The 17,128-nt window shown below is 60.7% G+C and overlaps 2 protein-coding genes and 1 long non-coding RNA gene across 3 annotated transcripts; 1 reads left to right on the forward strand and 2 right to left on the reverse strand.

Annotated features, from left to right (window-relative positions):
- Window positions 1-735: 735 nt before the first annotated feature.
- On the reverse strand, window positions 736-5,160 carry LOC116640427. Its single transcript, XR_004301027.1, has 3 exons — window positions 5,080-5,160; window positions 2,268-2,397; window positions 736-1,161 (listed from the first exon to the last, which is right to left on the reverse strand). It is a non-coding gene; the product is annotated as an uncharacterized LOC116640427 (long non-coding RNA).
- COL8A2 (collagen type VIII alpha 2 chain) lies at window positions 4,582-7,737 on the forward strand. Its single transcript, XM_032417462.1, has 3 exons — window positions 4,582-4,631; window positions 4,769-4,965; window positions 5,556-7,737. Exons 2-3 carry the CDS (start codon window positions 4,785-4,787, stop codon window positions 7,472-7,474), a joined length of 2,100 nt encoding a protein of 699 aa, XP_032273353.1. The 5' UTR covers window positions 4,582-4,631; window positions 4,769-4,784; the 3' UTR covers window positions 7,475-7,737.
- A 3,245-nt stretch (window positions 7,738-10,982) lies between these two features.
- Window positions 10,983-16,796, reverse strand: ADPRS (ADP-ribosylserine hydrolase). Its single transcript, XM_032387859.1, has 6 exons — window positions 16,582-16,796; window positions 13,610-13,706; window positions 13,153-13,360; window positions 12,867-13,051; window positions 12,426-12,526; window positions 10,983-11,815 (listed from the first exon to the last, which is right to left on the reverse strand). The coding sequence occupies exons 1-6, from the start codon at window positions 16,793-16,795 to the stop codon at window positions 11,523-11,525; spliced, it is 1,098 nt and encodes a 365-aa protein (XP_032243750.1). The 5' UTR covers window position 16,796; the 3' UTR covers window positions 10,983-11,522.
- Window positions 16,797-17,128: the final 332 nt, after the last annotated feature.

Below are 17,128 nucleotides of genomic sequence, written 5' to 3' on the forward strand. Positions count from 1 at the left end.
GCACCCCTGGCCACCCCGGGAGGAGGCCCCGGCTGCCACAAAACGCTGACTTGGACAAAACGCTATTTTACGGGGATTTGTTGAAAAGGGGGAAATCCCGGCTAAGGACTTGCAGCTGTGCAAACACCTCGTCTACCCTGCCCGCCGCCACCGCGCTCGATCCCCTGAATCAGCGTCTCCTTCCGCACCCCACCTCATGCCCCTGCCAGCCCGGCCTCTTCCCAGCTGCCCTGGCTCCTGCCTTGCTCCCTCAGAGGTCACCAGAGAGGGTGATGGTTTGCCCAAGGTCACACAGCAGAGCCGGCCTTGAGCCCTGACACCCCTGCTTGGCCACCACTGCTCGCGGGGAGAACAAGGAGCAAGCGAATGAATCGTTCTTTTCTCTGCACTTCTGTTCTCCGTGCAGGCTGTTCTTAGCTCAAGTCCTTTGATTGAGGCCATGTGAGTGTGTCCCTCACCCATTCTGGGCCCCTCTGGCCTGGGGAGGGGGCTCCCAGGGCAACGACAGGTATCTGCACAAAGGAAAGGACCAAGGGAGTTATTGGTATGGTCTTTAAACTTGACAGGGACTTGAGTTCATCCAACTTCTATCAAGTGTCACTGTGTGCCAGGCAAGGGACAGAGAGTGACACAGCCAGAGAGGGACGCAGAGCTGTGAGAGGACGTGCAGGCCTCGGCGGGCAGGGCAGGCGTCTGATAGGCTTCCTGGGCGTAAGTCCACGGAGAAGTAAGAGTCTGGAGGCCAATGTGCAGAAGGCACAGAGCTTCAGGGGGCCGGGCTGTGGGGGGTGAGGGGCGGGAGAGGGGTGCCAGTGGAAAGGAGGCAGGGGGCTCGGAGCACCCAGGCACCCTCGGCTCTGATGGTGGCTGGGTTGGGGGCAGTGTGTCCCACGAGGCTGCCACGACCGGCCGTTCCGGGGGCATCATCCTTCTCGGCAGCCCCACGAACAGGCTCAGCACACCGCCTCTCAAGGCCATGGGCTTGCCTCCCCTCTGGGAGCTGGAGTGATGTTCTCTCCATCGGCCTGGAGCCTGTCTGTCTGTCTGTCTGTCTGTCTAGCTGCGGCCCTGGCAGTTTTCACAGACCTCTGCTCCAATCCTGGTTGCCCGCTCTCGCCCACAGATGCATCGCTGTACCTCCCTGAGCCTCAGGCTCTTCCTCTGCAGAAAGAGGAGAGGGGTGGGGGGTTCCTCGTTCCCAGGGGCCTCATGGGAAGGAAATCATTTATTGAACAAAGCGCTGGGCTGGTGCTGACCGGAGGCCCCGGTGCCACGACTGTGAGCTGTCATCCTGACGCAGACCCCGCTCCCTGGGGAGGAGACATCTGCTCCGGGGTCCTGCAGCACGCCTGTCACCCTCAGCCGAGGGAGCCCGGTGCAGGAGGTGCTGGGACAGGGCACGTTTAGGGAGCCACAGGATGTGAGGCAGGGATGCTTCCCGGGGACCGGCATGGCCAAGGAGGCTGAAAGGTGGGGAGCTGGCTGGGGGCGGGGAGCCCTGCCTGGGCTCCTGGCCGGACTTGGGGCTCTTGCCCTGGTGTCCTGCCTGTCTGTGCTCCCCCGCGGTCCTCTGCTTTTTTTTTTAAGTTTCTTTTTTTTTTTTTTTTTAAGATTTTATTTATTTATTTGTCAGAGAGAGAGAGTGAGAGCACAAGCAGGGGGGACAGGCAGAGGGAGAAGCAGGCTCCCCGCTGAGCAAGGAGCCCGATGTGGGGCTTGATCCCAGGACCCTGGGATCATGACCTGAGCCGAAGGCAGATGCGTAACCGACTGAGCCACCCAGCCGTCCCCACAGTCCTCTGCCTTAAGCCCCCTTCCAGCTGAGCCCAAGGCTGCCCACACCCTCCAGCGTCCCCCACCCCAGTGAGGCCTCAGCTCTATATGGGAAGAGGGTCAGGGCTCCCAGAGCCAGGGCTGTCCTGAGTCGTCCTGTGGCAGTGCCATGACCTTGGCCTCTGGCCTACCCAGGCCAGAAACACCCCCTCGCCTCCCCCTGCTTCCTGCTGCAAGCTCCGCCCACCAGGCAGAACATTCTGGCTGCGTGCCTGGATGAGCACGCCCCCAGCGCAGGTGGCCGCAGCAGGAGGGCCGGAAGCCCTCTCCAGAGAGGTGGGACCACGTGGTGTTTACGGACTGGGGCTCGAGTGGCGCTCGGGCTTCGGGTCGGACCGTGCGTGTTTCCCCACGTGGAGAACAGGAGAGGCAAGCCTCTCGGGGCTGACCCGTTAGGGCAGTGCCCGGCCGGAGCCTCCATCAGCAGGACGTACCTGAGGGCCCGGCCCACGGGCTGCAGCCTTTTAGTCCCGGCGTCGGTCATGGTGCGGACAGAACAGGGGGCCTGTGTTGAGGGCTGTGTCCTGGGCAAGATTCTTACAGGCGAGGCTTCCGTCCCCACATCTATAGAAAACAGGGATAAGAACTGTATGAGCCTCAGGGGTGACTGAGAGGACCCTGTGAGGCGGGGCCTGCAGAGCCCTGGGCTGGGGAGCCCCGCAGTGGCGGCCATTCCTGTTCCGGGGGCTCAGGGGAGCTTGCGGGACATATACCTGCCAAGGTCACAAGACAGGTGGATGGCAGAGCCGGGGCTAGCGGCCCCACCGGCCTTCTCCGGAGCCCCGCATTCATTCCTTCAGAGCTCGGTGTGATACGGAGCTTGCAGGGACGCTGAACTGCACCTCCGGACCCAGCCCAACCCCAGGGACGGCCTTGCTGCCCACATGCGTCCCCGGATGTACACAACCCACCCGCAGGCCCCTCGTGCAGTTGGGCACAGGTGTGGAGAGGCCCCTGGGCTGAGGGGGAGCCCAGAGCTGGGAGGCAGGGGAGGTGGGACCTGCCTTGGACGTTCAAAGTGCCACAGAGTCTCTCCTTCCAATATGGAGGGGCGCCTCCTACCCCCATGGCAGCCCTGAGAAGCAGGGTGTTGGTCCAGCTTTTTAAAAAAGACATCTCGGGGCGCCTGGGTGGCTCAGTTGCTTAAGCGTCTGCCTTCGGCTCGGGTCATGGTCCCGGGGTCCTGGGATCGAGTCCTGCTCAGCGGGACTCGTCTGCTTCTCCGTCTTCCTCTGCCCTCCCCACCTGCTTGTGCGCGCGCTCTCTCTCAAATAAGTAAATAAACAAAACGACATCTTCATTGAGATACAATTCACATATCATACACTTGGCCCATTTGAAGTGTCCGATTCAATAGTTTTTTTAAAATAATGTTGGCAGCCGTCATCACAGTCAATTTGAGAACGTTTTCATCACCTCTAACAGAAACCCTGCCCGCTTTGTGATCGCTCCCTGTTCCCCTTCCCCCCAGCCCGAGGCAACTACTAGTCCTCTTTCTGTGTCTTTACATTTACCTCTTCTGGACACTTCATATAAATGGAATCATATATGATTCTGTGACCGGCTGCTTCACTTAGCATGATGTTTTCAGGATTTTCCTGTGTCGTAGCACGAAGCAGCACTTCATTGCTTTGCCTCGCTGAATCCTGTCCCACGGGGTGGCTACGCCACAGTCTGTCCATTCATCCGTGGATGCACATCTGCGTTGTGTGGGACATCTTACCCCCTAAGGAAACAAGTTCCCAGAGTGGACGACTCGGGCTGCGTGTCCACTTCTAGAGTCTGTGCTTCTTCCCCACCCAGGCCTTGTTCTCACAGAGCTCCGTGCTGTGGCAGGGCTAGATCGGGACACAAAGGCGTGAGGGGTCAACTTTAGAGAGAAAGGGATGACAGTGTCCCAGCGTCCTGAAGGATGAGTAGGAAATTGAAAGAACATCGAGGGGCGCCTGGGTGGCTCAGCCGTTGAGCATCTGCCTTCAGCTCAGGTCATGATCCCAGGGTCCTGGGTTCGAGCCCCGCATCGGGCTCCCTGCTTGGCAGGAAGCCGGCTTCTCCCTCTCCCACTCCCCCTGCTTGTGTTCCCTCTCTCGCTGTGTCTCTGTCAAATAGATAAATAAAATCTTAAAAAACGGACAAACGAAAAGAAAGAAAGAAAGGAAGGAAAGAAAGAAAGGAAAGAAAGAAAAAGAAAGAAAGAAAGAAAAGAAAGAAAGGAAAGAAACATCGAGGGCAAAGAAACAGCAGGGGCAAAAGACCAGAAGTGTGAGGCTGCCTGGTGTCGGGGCAAAGGTATGGGGGAGCGGAGGGGCAGAAAAGGGGGTGGTAGGTGATAGGGTTGGAGACAGGCAGGGACTAGATTTTAAAAGGCCCTGAACGTCCTGCTAGGCACCACAGACTTGATCTTGAAGGCAGAGGGGAGCCCCAGGAGGGCACCATCAACATAACGTGAAGTCAGGCAGACCTCAGACCCCAGTTCTGCTGCCCTTTGCTTTAGTTTTGTCATCTGGAAAACGGGGATGACAGTGATAATAACTTGTTCAAGTACTGAGAGCATTAAGGGAGTTCCTGTCTCTGGAGAACTCAGCCTGGGACCTGGCAGAAAGCCGGCCCAGCACATGGTACTGGGTCTTATCATCCAAGGGTCTTAGCAGGGGTGCGCCGGGGTCAGATGGGGGCGCTGGAAGGCGTCTGGCTGCCAAGCGGCCGCTGTGGGGCAGGCTGTCGTCCAGGGGAGAGGGCCCCCGGGAGACTTGGGTGAGGACGGAGAGCGCTGCGCGGGCTTGCGGGAGCTTTAGCAGGTGACTCCCGCAGCCTCGGACACGGTGGGCGTTGCTCGTGAATAACACCTCCGTCCTGATCTTTCGGGGAGTCCCTGGGCCCGGTGCGAAGCCACCCGGGGACTGGCTTGACGGCCCCTCTCGGTTCCTCCCTGCAGCGCGCCCGCGGACGCCATGCGGGGGGCTCTGACGCCCCTGTCTTCGCTGCTGCTGCTGCTGCTGGGGTGCGGGCCGAGGGCGGCCACCGGAGGCGGGGCCGGCGGGGCCGCGGGCTACGCGCCCGTGAAGTACGTGCAGCCCATGCACAAAGGACCCGTGGGGCCGCCCTTCCGCGAGGGCAAGGGCCAGTACCTGGGTGAGCGCCTCCCCGCCCCGCAGGGCCTCGGACGGCTCCTGACCCCCACCTCCCTGCCTCCTGACCCCCCACCAGCTCCTCCCTGGCCCCCAGCCACAGCCTCTCCATTCCCACCTGAGATCTCCCCCCGCCCTTCCCTTTTCCTCCTGACGCGGATCCAGCGCCTCCGACCTCCGAGCGGCCGGAAGTGGCGCGCGACCTGCTGGCAGAAGTGGTCTTCCGCGCGGGTGGGGAAGGGGCGGGACGGAAGCGGGGGCCGGGGGAGGGCGGACTGGTCCGACGGGCTCTAAGGAGGGCTGCTGGCGCCACCTGGCGGCCATTCCCCCCCCCAGGTGGTGCAGGGACGGGAGTCACCCCAAGCTCCTGGCGAAGGCCCAGCCTGGGTAGGTTGGGTGCTAGGAGCCCCCAAGAGGGCCGCTGGACCTAAACCCCCAAAGCCCATCTTCCATGAGTGCACGGAGAGGGAGACGGGGTGTGGCCTTCATGAGCAGATGTAGTGTTACCTCATGGGGGTGTGGGTAGATGCGACCCACGTTCCCACTTGCCGGGCCCCTGACTGCCCCTTCTGTCTCTCTCTCTCTCTTTCTCAGAAATGCCTCTTCCGTTGCTGCCGATGGACCTGAAAGGCGAGCCCGGTCCGCCTGGGAAGCCCGGGCCTCGGGGGCCCCCTGGCCCTCCTGGGTTCCCAGGAAAACCAGGCACTGGAAAGCCAGGACTCCATGGGCAGCCTGGCCCTGCCGGCCCCCCTGGCTTCTCCCGGATGGGCAAGGCTGGTCCCCCAGGGCTCCCGGGCAAGGCTGGACCACCAGGACAGCCAGGGCTTCGGGGTGAGCCAGGGATACGAGGGGACCAGGGCCTTCGGGGGCCCCCAGGACCTCCTGGCCTCCCTGGGCCCTCAGGCATTGCTGTCCCTGGAAAGCCAGGCCCCCAAGGGGTGCCAGGGCCCCCAGGATTCGGAGGGGAGCCAGGGCCCCAGGGGGAGCCAGGGCCCCCAGGGGATCGAGGCCTCAAGGGGGATAATGGAGTGGGCCAGCCAGGGCTACCTGGGGCCCCAGGGCAGGGGGGTGCCCCTGGGCCCCCTGGCCTCCCTGGTCCAGCTGGCTTGGGCAAACCAGGTTTGGATGGGCTTCCTGGGGCCCCTGGAGATAAGGGTGAGTCGGGGCCTCCCGGAGTACCAGGACCTAGGGGGGAGCCAGGGGCTCTGGGCCCAAAAGGGCCCCCTGGGGTGGATGGTGTGGGAATACCAGGGGCAGTAGGGGTGCCAGGGCCACAGGGCCCAGCAGGGGCCAAAGGGGAACCAGGAACCCGGGGCCCCCCTGGCCTGATAGGCCCCACTGGCTATGGGGTACCAGGACTGCCAGGCCCCAAGGGGGACAGGGGCCCAGCTGGGGTCCCAGGACTCTTGGGGGACAGGGGTGAGCCAGGTGAGGATGGGGAGCCAGGGGAGCAGGGCCCTCAGGGCCTTGGGGGGCCCCCAGGACTTCCAGGGTCTGCAGGACTCCCTGGCAGACGTGGGCCCCCTGGGCCCAAGGGGGAGACAGGGCCTGGAGGACCCCCAGGAATGCCTGGTATTCGGGGTGACCAGGGGCCTAATGGCCTGGCTGGGAAACCTGGGCCTCCAGGAGAGAGGGGGCTCCCTGGTGCCCATGGACTCCCTGGACCAACTGGGCCCAAAGGTGAGCCCGGTTTCACGGGCCGCCCTGGGGGACCAGGGGTGGCAGGAGCCCTGGGGCAGAAGGGCGACTTGGGGCTCCCTGGGCAGCCAGGCCTGAGGGGCCCCTCAGGAATCCCAGGGCTCCAGGGCCCAGCTGGTCCTATCGGGCCCCAGGGACTGCCAGGCCTGAAGGGCGAACCCGGCTTGCCAGGGCTGCCTGGAGAGGGGAAAGTGGGGGAACCCGGAGTGGCTGGGCCTACAGGGCCCCCTGGGGTCCCCGGTTCCCCAGGACTCACTGGCCCTCCTGGGCCTCCGGGGCCTCCCGGTCCCCCTGGTGCCCCTGGGGCCTTTGATGAGTCTGGCATCGCCGGCCTGCACCTGCCCAACGGTGGCGTGGAGGGCGCTGTGCTGGGCAAGGGGGGCAAGCCGCAGTTCGGGCTGGGGGAGCTGTCGGCCCACGCCACACCCGCCTTCACCGCCGTGCTCACCTCACCCTTTCCCGCCTCGGGCATGCCTGTCAAATTTGACCGGACTCTCTACAATGGCCACAGTGGCTACAACCCGGCCACCGGCATCTTCACCTGCCCTGTGGGCGGGGTCTACTACTTCGCTTACCACGTGCACGTCAAGGGCACCAATGTGTGGGTGGCCCTGTACAAGAACAACGTGCCAGCCACGTACACCTATGATGAATACAAGAAGGGCTACCTGGACCAGGCATCTGGCGGGGCCGTGCTCCAGCTGCGGCCCAACGACCAGGTCTGGGTGCAGATGCCGTCGGACCAGGCCAATGGCCTCTACTCCACCGAGTATATCCACTCCTCCTTTTCAGGGTTCTTGCTCTGCCCCACATAACACCACGGGGGCCTTGCCGCCTTGGCCTCCTCCTCTTTAGTGGTAGAGAGACCTTCTCAGTTACAAGAACCTCCATTTAAAGAAAAAAACCAAAGGCTGAACAGACGCGGAAGCAGAGGCGGCCGTGGCCTTGGCCCGAGGAGACTGGTTTGGTTTCTCCCTCCATGCAGGCTGAGGTGGTTTCTGGAAGAGGCTGGCCGGAGTTCCTCTCCCCGAAGTGTCTGTGCAGCGTTGGGGTTGCGCCCCCACTGCAGGCAGGGGCCCCAGGATGCTCAGCCCAGCTGCCGGAGCCCCCTGCCCTCTCGGGAGTCCTGGGCTCTGCTGGGTGGTGAAGGATGCTGCTTCTCTGAGTCAGAGCGGAGAGGGGACTGAGCTCCCCATTCCATTCCCCCAGGGAGACACAGGCCCAAGCCCTGCCCTTCCTGCTGGCCCCCAGATGGCACCTCGGATCTCGGCTGGGGCTCTTCCAGCTCCCCTGGGACCTCCAGCAGCTGACACTGCATCCCCTGAAGAGTTTTTGCTTCCAGGGGAAAGCAAAGGGCAGGGAGCATCGAGATGGCCAGTGTGGACGCCATGCCAGGACTGCACCCCCAGCGTGATGCTGTGGCATCAGGCCTGTCCATGGCAGGTGCAGGTGCGTGGCCCCTTCTCTGCAGGGCCCTGGGAAGGGCCAACCCCTTTTCTGCTCCAGCTGCAACCGCAGGAGCGGTGGTTTGTGACAGGAGGGGCACGGATCTGGGGCACGATGGCGGCCCTTCACGTCCACCTCCTTCTCCCAGGCTGCTCCCACCGACTGGCTCTGCTCAGCATTAAGGGCAGCCACACAGGCCCTTGGGGACTGCCGCAGCAGGCCCCGGGGCAGGATGGACCATCAGCGACCTCGAGTACCCTCCCTTTCTCTCCTTCCACCTGCTGGGGGAGGGCTGATTTTTTCATACAAAATTGTAAGGTATCCCCCCACAAGTGTCCCCAAGGCAGAGAGCCTCTTTTTTGGCCCTCAGAACAAGGTACACACAAGCTCGGGGATGAAGGCTCCCGCCTGCTTCTCCTTAACAAGAACCATATGGCGGGTATGTGTGTCTACTAGAGGGGTTAATCTGAGGGGGCTTCCTCTCCTTCTACCCTCTGGTTCCAATTTCCTGTTCTAAGCAGGATTAGGGCCCAGAAGGCTGAGGCTCTGAGGAAGAGGGTGCCAACAGGTCCCTTTGGAATGAGTTGCCTCTGGATGTTTCTGCCGTTTTCCCCAAGCAGAGCCCCCCCTGCAGGAAACGGGCAGGATCCCTCTCCCATCTCCTAGTTCAAACTCAGTGAATAAAGCTGAGATTAATGCTGGAGCAAAGATGGCCACTTTCCCAGGGGGCGCGGGGCCTCTCCATCAGCCCTCCCCGAGCCGACCCACGTCTCTGTACCAAGTGTGAACCTGGTCGCCCGGTGTGGTCTTGCACTGCTCCGATTCTGGCCAGCACCAGACCGTCCGTGTTGGGAACGGTGGTGGCTGACCTCTGGCTCACTGCGCTGCGGGACCCCGGGGCCCTGGGCAGGCCTCCTCCCCGACCCACTTCTCCCAACAAAGCAGGCCCTTTGCTTGTTTTGTCTTTCAAAAGAAGTGAAACCCAAAGCTGTGCAAGAGACACTTAAACAGGTTTTGGCTGGGGTTCGTGATGGATTGCTTGATCTCCGATACCCGAGAGAACGAATGAGTCTCAAACCGAGTGTGCTGGGGTCCTTTTTGCTCAGCCTCCTTCCTGGGCCAAAGCCACCAGCATCTGATCGGTCAGGGAGGGGTTCCGATGGGTGGAAATTCATCAGCTCTCTCAGGGGGAGCCCAGGGGACTAAGGAGAGCACTGGGGGAGCCAGAAAGAGCTGTTTCACAGAACTTAGCTTCTGCTAAATGTCATTCCTGAAGCCTTTGGGGAGGGGTGGCTGGTGTTTCTGAAATGTCTATGGGATTTTAGTGCCAGGTGTCCACTTGACTAGCTTTGATAAACGATGCCAAGTTTTAACTATGAAAACTACGGTACCTTGGTGCATTTTTATATTGATTCCTAGGGTTGTTTTTTTTTTTTTTAAGATTAAGGTTTGAATGTTTTCATTGGTAATTTCATTTCTAACCTGGTATAGGAAGCTTAGTTCTCTACATACCTATTATGTGCCCTGTGTCACAGATTAGGGAAAAATGCACTTGGGAACAACAAAAAAAAGCAAAAAGGGACTTCTTTTTGAAAAGAAAACCAGCAGTATTGACGGATTGTACTGACACCACCTCAATAAAACCTGTTGTATGAAATACCGCTGTGCGGGCCCGGCAGCAACGCGGGGGGGGGTCTCAAGCCTCTGGGGCTCCTGCTCTTCACCTTCTCTCAAGGAGCATGCGTACCTCCCCAGGCCCCCAGCCGTGGTTCTGTCACCACCACATCAGAAATGCTCCATGCTCCTAGGCTGCCAAGGCTCTGCACCAAGAGGCATTTTAAGCAACCAAAGCAAGGCAGTGATTGCAGCTAGGGGAGATGGTTTGAGCTTCCCTGGAACATTCCTGCAAGCTCTCAGGGGTACTGGGGCATGACAGCTGGCTCTGGATCCCAGGGACCAAGTTTCAACATTTGATACAAATTATGAATGAAATCATGACCCTTTGATCCTGAGGGTGGGGGCCAGTGCCAGGCCCACTGCTGAAGGCAGGACTCGGGGGGCTGTCCTGGGTGGAAAGCACCTGCCCACAGCTGCTATGCTCAGCGCTAAGAATCTGTCTGGGGCTCTAGGGATGGGGGCAGCAAACCTGAAACAATCCAAGCCCTGGAAAGTCCTGTGGTTTGCCCCGGCCCGGCACGACACCGTCTCAGCTGAAAGCAGACCTGCCCGTCAGTCCTCAGACCTGAGGCTGGCTGCAGAGCTGGGCATGCTTCTCTCTCCACTGAGGCTGGAAGGATAATTGGAGAATATCCCTAAAGTTAGAGAGGACGGGTCTTCTCCCTTTCAATTTTCCTTTCTTCAGAATGAATGGTGTGCAAAACTTCCTTTCAAGCGAAGGCCTTTGACTGGGGCCCAAGATACAGAATGAGTCCCATAGCCTTCAGTCCACCCGGGGCACCGACATGATGCACCCTCCTCACCCAAGGGTTGGCAGTCCGGTGGGAGAGGGTGCCCTTTGCATCCTCCTACTGGGGTCCTGTTCTTGGGCCAGCAGGACCTGGGTCCTATTTGGGGAGCAACCTATGAAGCCTCTGAGAGCAGGGACATCTGGCTTGTCCTGCCACTGCCTGGGCCACTCTGAATGATCTCCCAACAGGAAAAAGCACCAAACCATGCCCGCTCTGCCCTTCGTGGCCAAACAGCACAGCCAGTTGGAAGAATGGGAGGAATGTGCCCGACAACCCCGCAGCCTTGCTACTGGCTCCTAGCAGAGCGGATGAAGAGGTACAAGGCTTGAGAAGGTCAAGGGGGTGTGCGGGGTGAGGTGGGGGGTGGAAATTCCTTCAGGGCAGAGGAGAAACATGGGCACCAGTGGTGGGATTTACCAAAAGCTGTTTATTGCTGTGACTTCCGCTGGAAGCTGTTAACAAGCCCCATGACAGCCAAGGGCCAGGTGTACATCCAGATCAGCTAGATGCAAGTGCTGGTTTCCTCGACCCAGGGGCTCTGCCCAGTCAAAGACATGCTTTCTGGCAAACTGGCTACATCTCAACGAGAAGAAATGGTGCCACTGCCGATCATTTCTGCCCACACCCCCCACCCCCATCCCATGTCTTGGATAAGACAGGAAAATGCCACGGATACCCTTCCAAAGTAAAACCTGTCCTGATCCCTCCCATCTGCCCAAGGAGCCGAGGGGCCCCAGGCTCTGCAGTGAGCCGGAAACCCAGCACCAGGGAGGCACCAGTCGTCCCCTCGCTGTCCAGTCACCTCCCCCAGGACCCCAGCCCAGCTGTGTGCTCTGCCCACACCGCAGGCTGACGGAGGCGGGGAGCAGTGCCCGAGGAACCACAGCGTCTCCGATCCGAGCTGTAGTGGGGCCGGCTGGACACGGCGGCGTCCCAGCTGCTGAGGCCCTCACAGACTCTTCTGGAAGAGACGGTGCAGGCTGTGGGCCAGGACGTCCGTCTCCTCATAGCCCTCACAGCTCTGCTGCCAGCTCCCTGGCACCTGTCCCATCCCATAGTAGGCCCCGGCAATGGCCCCAGCCATGCTGGCGATGGTGTCTGTGTCCCCCCCGAGCGAGATGGAATAGATGAGAGTCCTCTGGAGGCTGTTGAAGGCGGAGGGGATCTCGGGGTCCGGCTCCATGCAGCGCAGGAAGCAGTAGATGGCGGTGGGCACAGATTCAAAGGCGGCGATGCCATTGCCTGTAGGGAAGCCAGCACGTGGGGACCCCACGTCCCCCCACCCTGTGTCCCCAGGCTTCTTCCGGCCGCGTGCCCCAAGTCAGGACTCTCAGCTTCAAGCTGGGCTGTGGCTCAGAGCACAGGCTCTAGAATTAGACTACCCAGGCTCAAATCCCGGCTCTCCGTCCTGCTAGCACGGGGCCGGGCAAGTTCCCTCGCGGCCGAGATTCCGGTTTCTGGGATTCGACTCCTCGGGCAGAGAGGGAATAAAGGCGGTGATGCTCAGGGCTGGTGTGGGGGTGAAATGAGCCACAGGCAGAGTTTCCTGTATGCTGCCCGAACACAGCACAGGTGCTCTATAAACAAGCACCAGTTGTCAACATGAACGGTCAAAACTAGTGGCCACCTGCCATTCCTGGGGACACTGAGCTGTGAGGCCGGCAGCGTGGCAGCCCTGGTAACCCCAGCAAGGAGGCGCTGTGTTCCCGACCCCGCCAGGGACCGCACAGTGCGGGCTCCGCCGTCACCGCAGCCGCGGGCAAGAAACGCGGCAGCAGGCGTGCCCCAGGCTCCCGTCCGTCCCGAAGCCCAGTACTCGCCCTGAGGATGCCGGGTGTGAGGGTCTACCCACCTAGCTCGGACACCACCTCCTCTCTGGTCACCGAGTCCTGCTCTAGAAGAACGCCAATCTTCTTCAGTCGGCTGGAGTAGGGACGCTCCTCCATGCCCAACCTGTGGGTTGGGGGTGAGATTTCAGGGAGGTCGGAGCCGGCAGGGTGGAGCCGGGAGGCAGGGGAAGGGGTGTGGGAGGGGGAGGCGGGGAGGTGATCAGGCTGACACCCAGCACTGGTGTCCTGACAAGAAGTAGGAGAGGGCTAGGTGTGAGCCGCTCGTCTTACTCCCTGGTACCCTAAGAGCCTCGGAGTAGAGTCAAGGCAAAGGGGCTCCTCCCACCCCTCCTAAAAGTCTGCAATTAAAAAAGAAAGGTTTCAGCTTGTGGAGATGCCAGAGGACCCCACAACGCATGCACACCCACACACGCCCTTCCAGCCTGCCTCCTTCCCATACTCACTCCCTGGCATCTGAGACGGACTGGGCGTCACTCTCCAGCTCTTCCATGTGGCCCAGGAGTTGTTCGAGGAAATGTTCACTCGACGACTCCCCCTGCAAAGCCAGGTGCACGGCCAGGGCCTGCAGGATGGCGCCGTTGTAACCCAGGGAGGAGGCGTGTGTCAGCTGGGCTGAGAGCCGGGCAAACTAGGGCAGAGGCAGTGGGAGCAAAGACGTGCTGTCACAGAACCCGGGCTGCAGAGACAGGGAGGAAGGGAAACGCCCAGCAGCCAGCCCGCCTGGACTACCTTCTGCACATCCTGGACATCGCTGTAGGCCAGGGAGATGCCGGCCACTCGCATGGCACCCCCGTTGCCATAGGAGCCTTTCCCGTTAAACTGGGCCCGGGCGGGCTCAAAGACATCGCGGCACTTGGGGCTCAGGAGCTTCTTGAAGACAGTGATCACTCCAGCGCCGTAACCCCGGTCAGGCTCTTTCTTGTACTCCTGAGCGAATCTAGGGGAGAGAAGGGAGACAGGATGAGGGCTGAACAGATGTGTGTTGGAGCCGTAAGAGGAGAGCTCCGGCTGGTCCGGGAAAAGAAGAAGCCTCAGGGCCCTAGGGAGCCCGTACCAGCAGTGCTGCCCCTTCCGCCCTGCCGAGGGGGGCGCCCAGCACGCACCCACCCACATCATCGCTCTGGTCAAGAAGTACGGTTACTCTGCCCACCCGCTTCGCCTCCCCCCTGGACCGCCCCCCCCTCACCTGTGAGCCATGTCCACCTCGTCGAAGGCCTCCTTGGCCAGCAGGGACTGCACCAGGGCCCTGGCCATGGCCGTGTCGTCTGTGTAGTACAACACTTCTGCAGGGACGAGGTGGGGGTGAGGGGGAGATCGCGCTGCGGGGCTCGAAGGTGGAAGCTCCGGCCCCCCCCCCTTTTTTAAGTAAGCTCTATACCCAATGTGGGGCTTGAACTCAGGACCCTGAGAACGAGGTACATGCTCTACTGACCGAGCCTCCCTCTCTCCCGCCCAATTTCCTGGGTTCCAGGCCTGGGGATTTTTAGTAATTCTTTATTCCGAATCAGTTATAATGACCTGCTGATTTCTGAAGGAAAATCTTCTGCCCCCCTCTGACTGCCATGACCGTAGCTCTCCTGCACCACCCTCCAACCCAGCTTGTATGTGCAGCCAGAAAATTCTTCCTAAAAGCGACTATCCCTTTCCTCATCTCACGCTCCTGCTCAAAATCGCTGTCTGTTGCTTTCAGGATTAGGCCAAATTCACTGCCTTGGCCTTCAAAGCCCTTCCCTGTTACATCCCACCGCTCCCCTCCACATCCCCAGAACCAACCTTGGAGCCTGGGTCAACAGCCCCCTCCACCTGCCCCACTCTTTTTTTTTTAAGATTTTATTCATTTATTTGACAGAGAGAGAGAGATAATGAAAGAGGGAACACAAGCAGGGGGAGTGGGAGAGGGAGAAGCAGGCCTCCCGCTGAGCAGGGAGCCCGACGCGGGGCTCGATCCCACGACCCGGGGATCATGACCCATGCCAAAGGCAGATGCTTAACAACTGAGCCACCCAGGCGTCCCAAGCCCCGCTCCTTCTGGGTGCCCAGGACTACCGCTCTGGCACTTCAGACAAGCAATGCCGGTTATATGAAGATGTCCCACGTAGGCCGTGAGCCAGCAACGGACCGGTAGCACTTGGTTTTACTGAAGGAAGAGATGGCTACAGAGAAGGAAGCACACTCCCTAGCGATCCCCCACCCCCCTCCCACTCCTCTGTGTACCACAAGCCCCCTGCCCCACTTTCTCCCCTTCACTCTTAGGGGGTCCTAAGAACAGGGCTCTAAGTGGAGCTCCTAAGAGGGGCTCCTCTGGCTTTACTAGGAAGAGGGGTGGACAGGCCTCTTACCCACAGCCACCCTCTCCTGTCACCTCTTGACCAAGTCAGTCCCTCTTCCAGTCCACCCAGCCCAGCTCCCCGGCAGATTTGTTCTTCCTCCCTCTCCTCTCCTGTCCCCTCAACCTCTCCCTGTGTGGTGGAGTAGCACCCGTGCTCCCTTCGTTTGGTCCCTGAATCCTGCTTTCCCCCAGGGAGCCACTTCTCTATCATTCTCAGCCCATGTTATTGGGGCGTAAGGTTCACACCACCACTAGCCTCCTCAAATAGCACACCCTACTCCTTTGTTTAGGGATGGACAGATGGCCAAGCCAGGCCGAGGAGATGCAGTCTGGGATTTCTGCTGGGGCCGCTGCAGACAGACTCTTCCTCTGCCGGAGCTGCTGGGACCACCCCACGGGGAGGGTCTGCCAGAGAGAGTGAAGTCAACCTGTCAGAACACGGATCTGAATAAGGAGGGGATGGGGCGCCTGGGTGGCTCAGTCGTTGGGCGTCTGCCTTCGGCTCGGGTCATGATCCCGGGGTCCTGGGATCGAGCCCCGCATCGGGCTCCCTGCTCGGCGGGAAGCCTGCTTCTCCCTCTGCCACTCCCCCTGCTTGTGTTCCTGCTCTCGCTGTCTCTCTCTCTGTCAAATAAATAAATAAAATATTTTTTAAAAAAATCTTTAAAAGGAGGGGAGCTGGGTCTTAATGACGTGGCTTGAACCCCTGGATTCATCTCCACCTGAAGCCAGACCCACCTCTGGACTTCTCAGTTATGTCAGCCAATGCATTCTCTTTTTGCTTAGGCCATTATGAGTTGAGTTTTCTGCTACTTGCATCCAAAAGGTTCTCAAACACCTAAAATGTTTTTCCTTCATCTTAACATCAAAACAAAGACAAAATTAAAAACCATTCCTCCATCTTGTCTTTGCCTCAACCACGGCTCCTGTCTCTCCTTCCTATCATACCAAACCATACTCTATTTCCTTTCTCCACTTCCTCCTAAACCCACTGAAATCTTACTTCCAGGCTTCAACATTCTACTGAAAACGGTTTTTGAAATCCAGACTTCCCTCTCCTTCACCTCTCTGTAGCATGACACCAGTGACCATCTTGAAATTCTCCTGGGTTTTGCTGATGCCCTGCCCCCCGCTTCAACTCCCATCAAACCGTTTCCAACTCTAGCTCCTCCGGGGTTCTGAGGATGGCCCCTTTTTCTTACTGTCCTACACGCTCTCCAAGAATCATCCGCCGCTTGACCTCAGAGATCTGGGTGAGGACCTGGCTGCGCAAGGGGAGGAGACAGGCTTTGTATACAAGGGACAGCACGGCAAAGGCCTGGGCTACAGGAAGCTGCTGTGAGAGCAGCTGAGCGCAGAAAACAAGGCCAAGGGTGGCGGAAGGTGAACCTGGGGACTCAGGCGAGGGCCGGCCAGGTAGGACACGTTTAGGAATTTGGTTCTATTCTGAGGGTAACGGAAAGTCACTGCAGAGCTTCCGGCGGGGGAGGCCCGTCACGTCTGTTTGGAGAAGCGCACTCCCTGCTGTGTGGAGAATGGGCTGGCGGTGCACACGGTGGACCAGGCGCAATGCCGGGGAATGACGCCCGGGTCGCCGGCTTGCACGGCTGAAAGGACGGGCTTGCCAGGCCCCCAGCCGGGAACGTTCCGGGCGAGACGAGCGAAGCTGGGGCTTGGACTCTGACGCGCTGGGTCCGAGCTGCCCGCGGCTCCTCCAGACCCGGCCCCTGCAGCTCCGGGCAGCTTCACCTCCGACGCTTGTCTCTCCCGCCCGAGGCCCCCGGGGACCCCCGGCCAACGCGTCCCCACGTGCACCCGGCCCCGCCCACCTGTCCGCGCGCTCCCCGGCGAGCCCGGGTCCGGCTCCAGGCTCTGGACGTGACGCAGGACTGACGTCAGGGTGACGGTGTCGTGCGCCTCGTAAAAGGAGCCCACGCAGTCCCCGAGCAGCGCGCCGGCCAGGCAGCCTCGGAAGCGGGAGAGGGAGCGGGCCGCCCCAGCCCCCGCGCAGCCCGCCGCCGTCATCCCCGCCGCCGCCGCCATCCGCGCGGAGCCGTCGCCACTTCCGGTACGGCCGGCGCGCGCCGCACGACAACGCGGCGGCCCCACAGCGCCGCCCAGCGTCCCGGGGCCTCGGTGCCTCTCTGCGCCCACAGCGCCGCCCAGCGGCCCGGAGCCGCAGCTCCCGCGTCCTGCAGCACTGGCTTGGGCCAGGCCTCTGCTTTTAGCCCCATTCTCCCCACCTGTAAGCGGCTCACAGACGGGCGGGATGGCCACTGAAGGGTCCCCGAGGTGAGAGGAGGGCCCGAGCTAGACCATCGGACCCTGGCAGCCCTGCCCTTCAGGCCACTGTCTCCGTTCCCCACCCCCGCCCCA

Source organism: Phoca vitulina, unplaced genomic scaffold, assembly GCF_004348235.1.
Source record: "Phoca vitulina isolate PV1807 unplaced genomic scaffold, GSC_HSeal_1.0 scaffold2, whole genome shotgun sequence".
Taxonomy (NCBI): Eukaryota; Metazoa; Chordata; class Mammalia; order Carnivora; family Phocidae; genus Phoca; species Phoca vitulina.

Bases quoted from the DNA above. Each gene is read 5' to 3' on its own strand.
- COL8A2 (XM_032417462.1), top strand. From the start codon at position 4,785: ATGCGGGGGGCTCTGACGCCCCTGTCTTCGCTGCTGCTGCTGCTGCTG. The intron at 4,966-5,555 runs GTGAGCGCCTCC...TCTCTTTCTCAG, and splicing joins GGGCAAGGGCCAGTACCTGG to AAATGCCTCTTCCGTTGCTG.
- ADPRS (XM_032387859.1), bottom strand. From the start codon at position 16,795: ATGGCGGCGGCGGCGGGGATGACGGCGGCGGGCTGCGCGGGGGCTGGG. The intron at 13,361-13,609 runs GTGAGGGGGGGG...TCTCTCCCCTAG, and splicing joins GAGGTGGACATGGCTCACAG to ATTCGCTCAGGAGTACAAGA. The intron at 13,052-13,152 runs GTAGTCCAGGCG...CCTCTGCCCTAG, and splicing joins ATGTCCAGGATGTGCAGAAG to TTTGCCCGGCTCTCAGCCCA.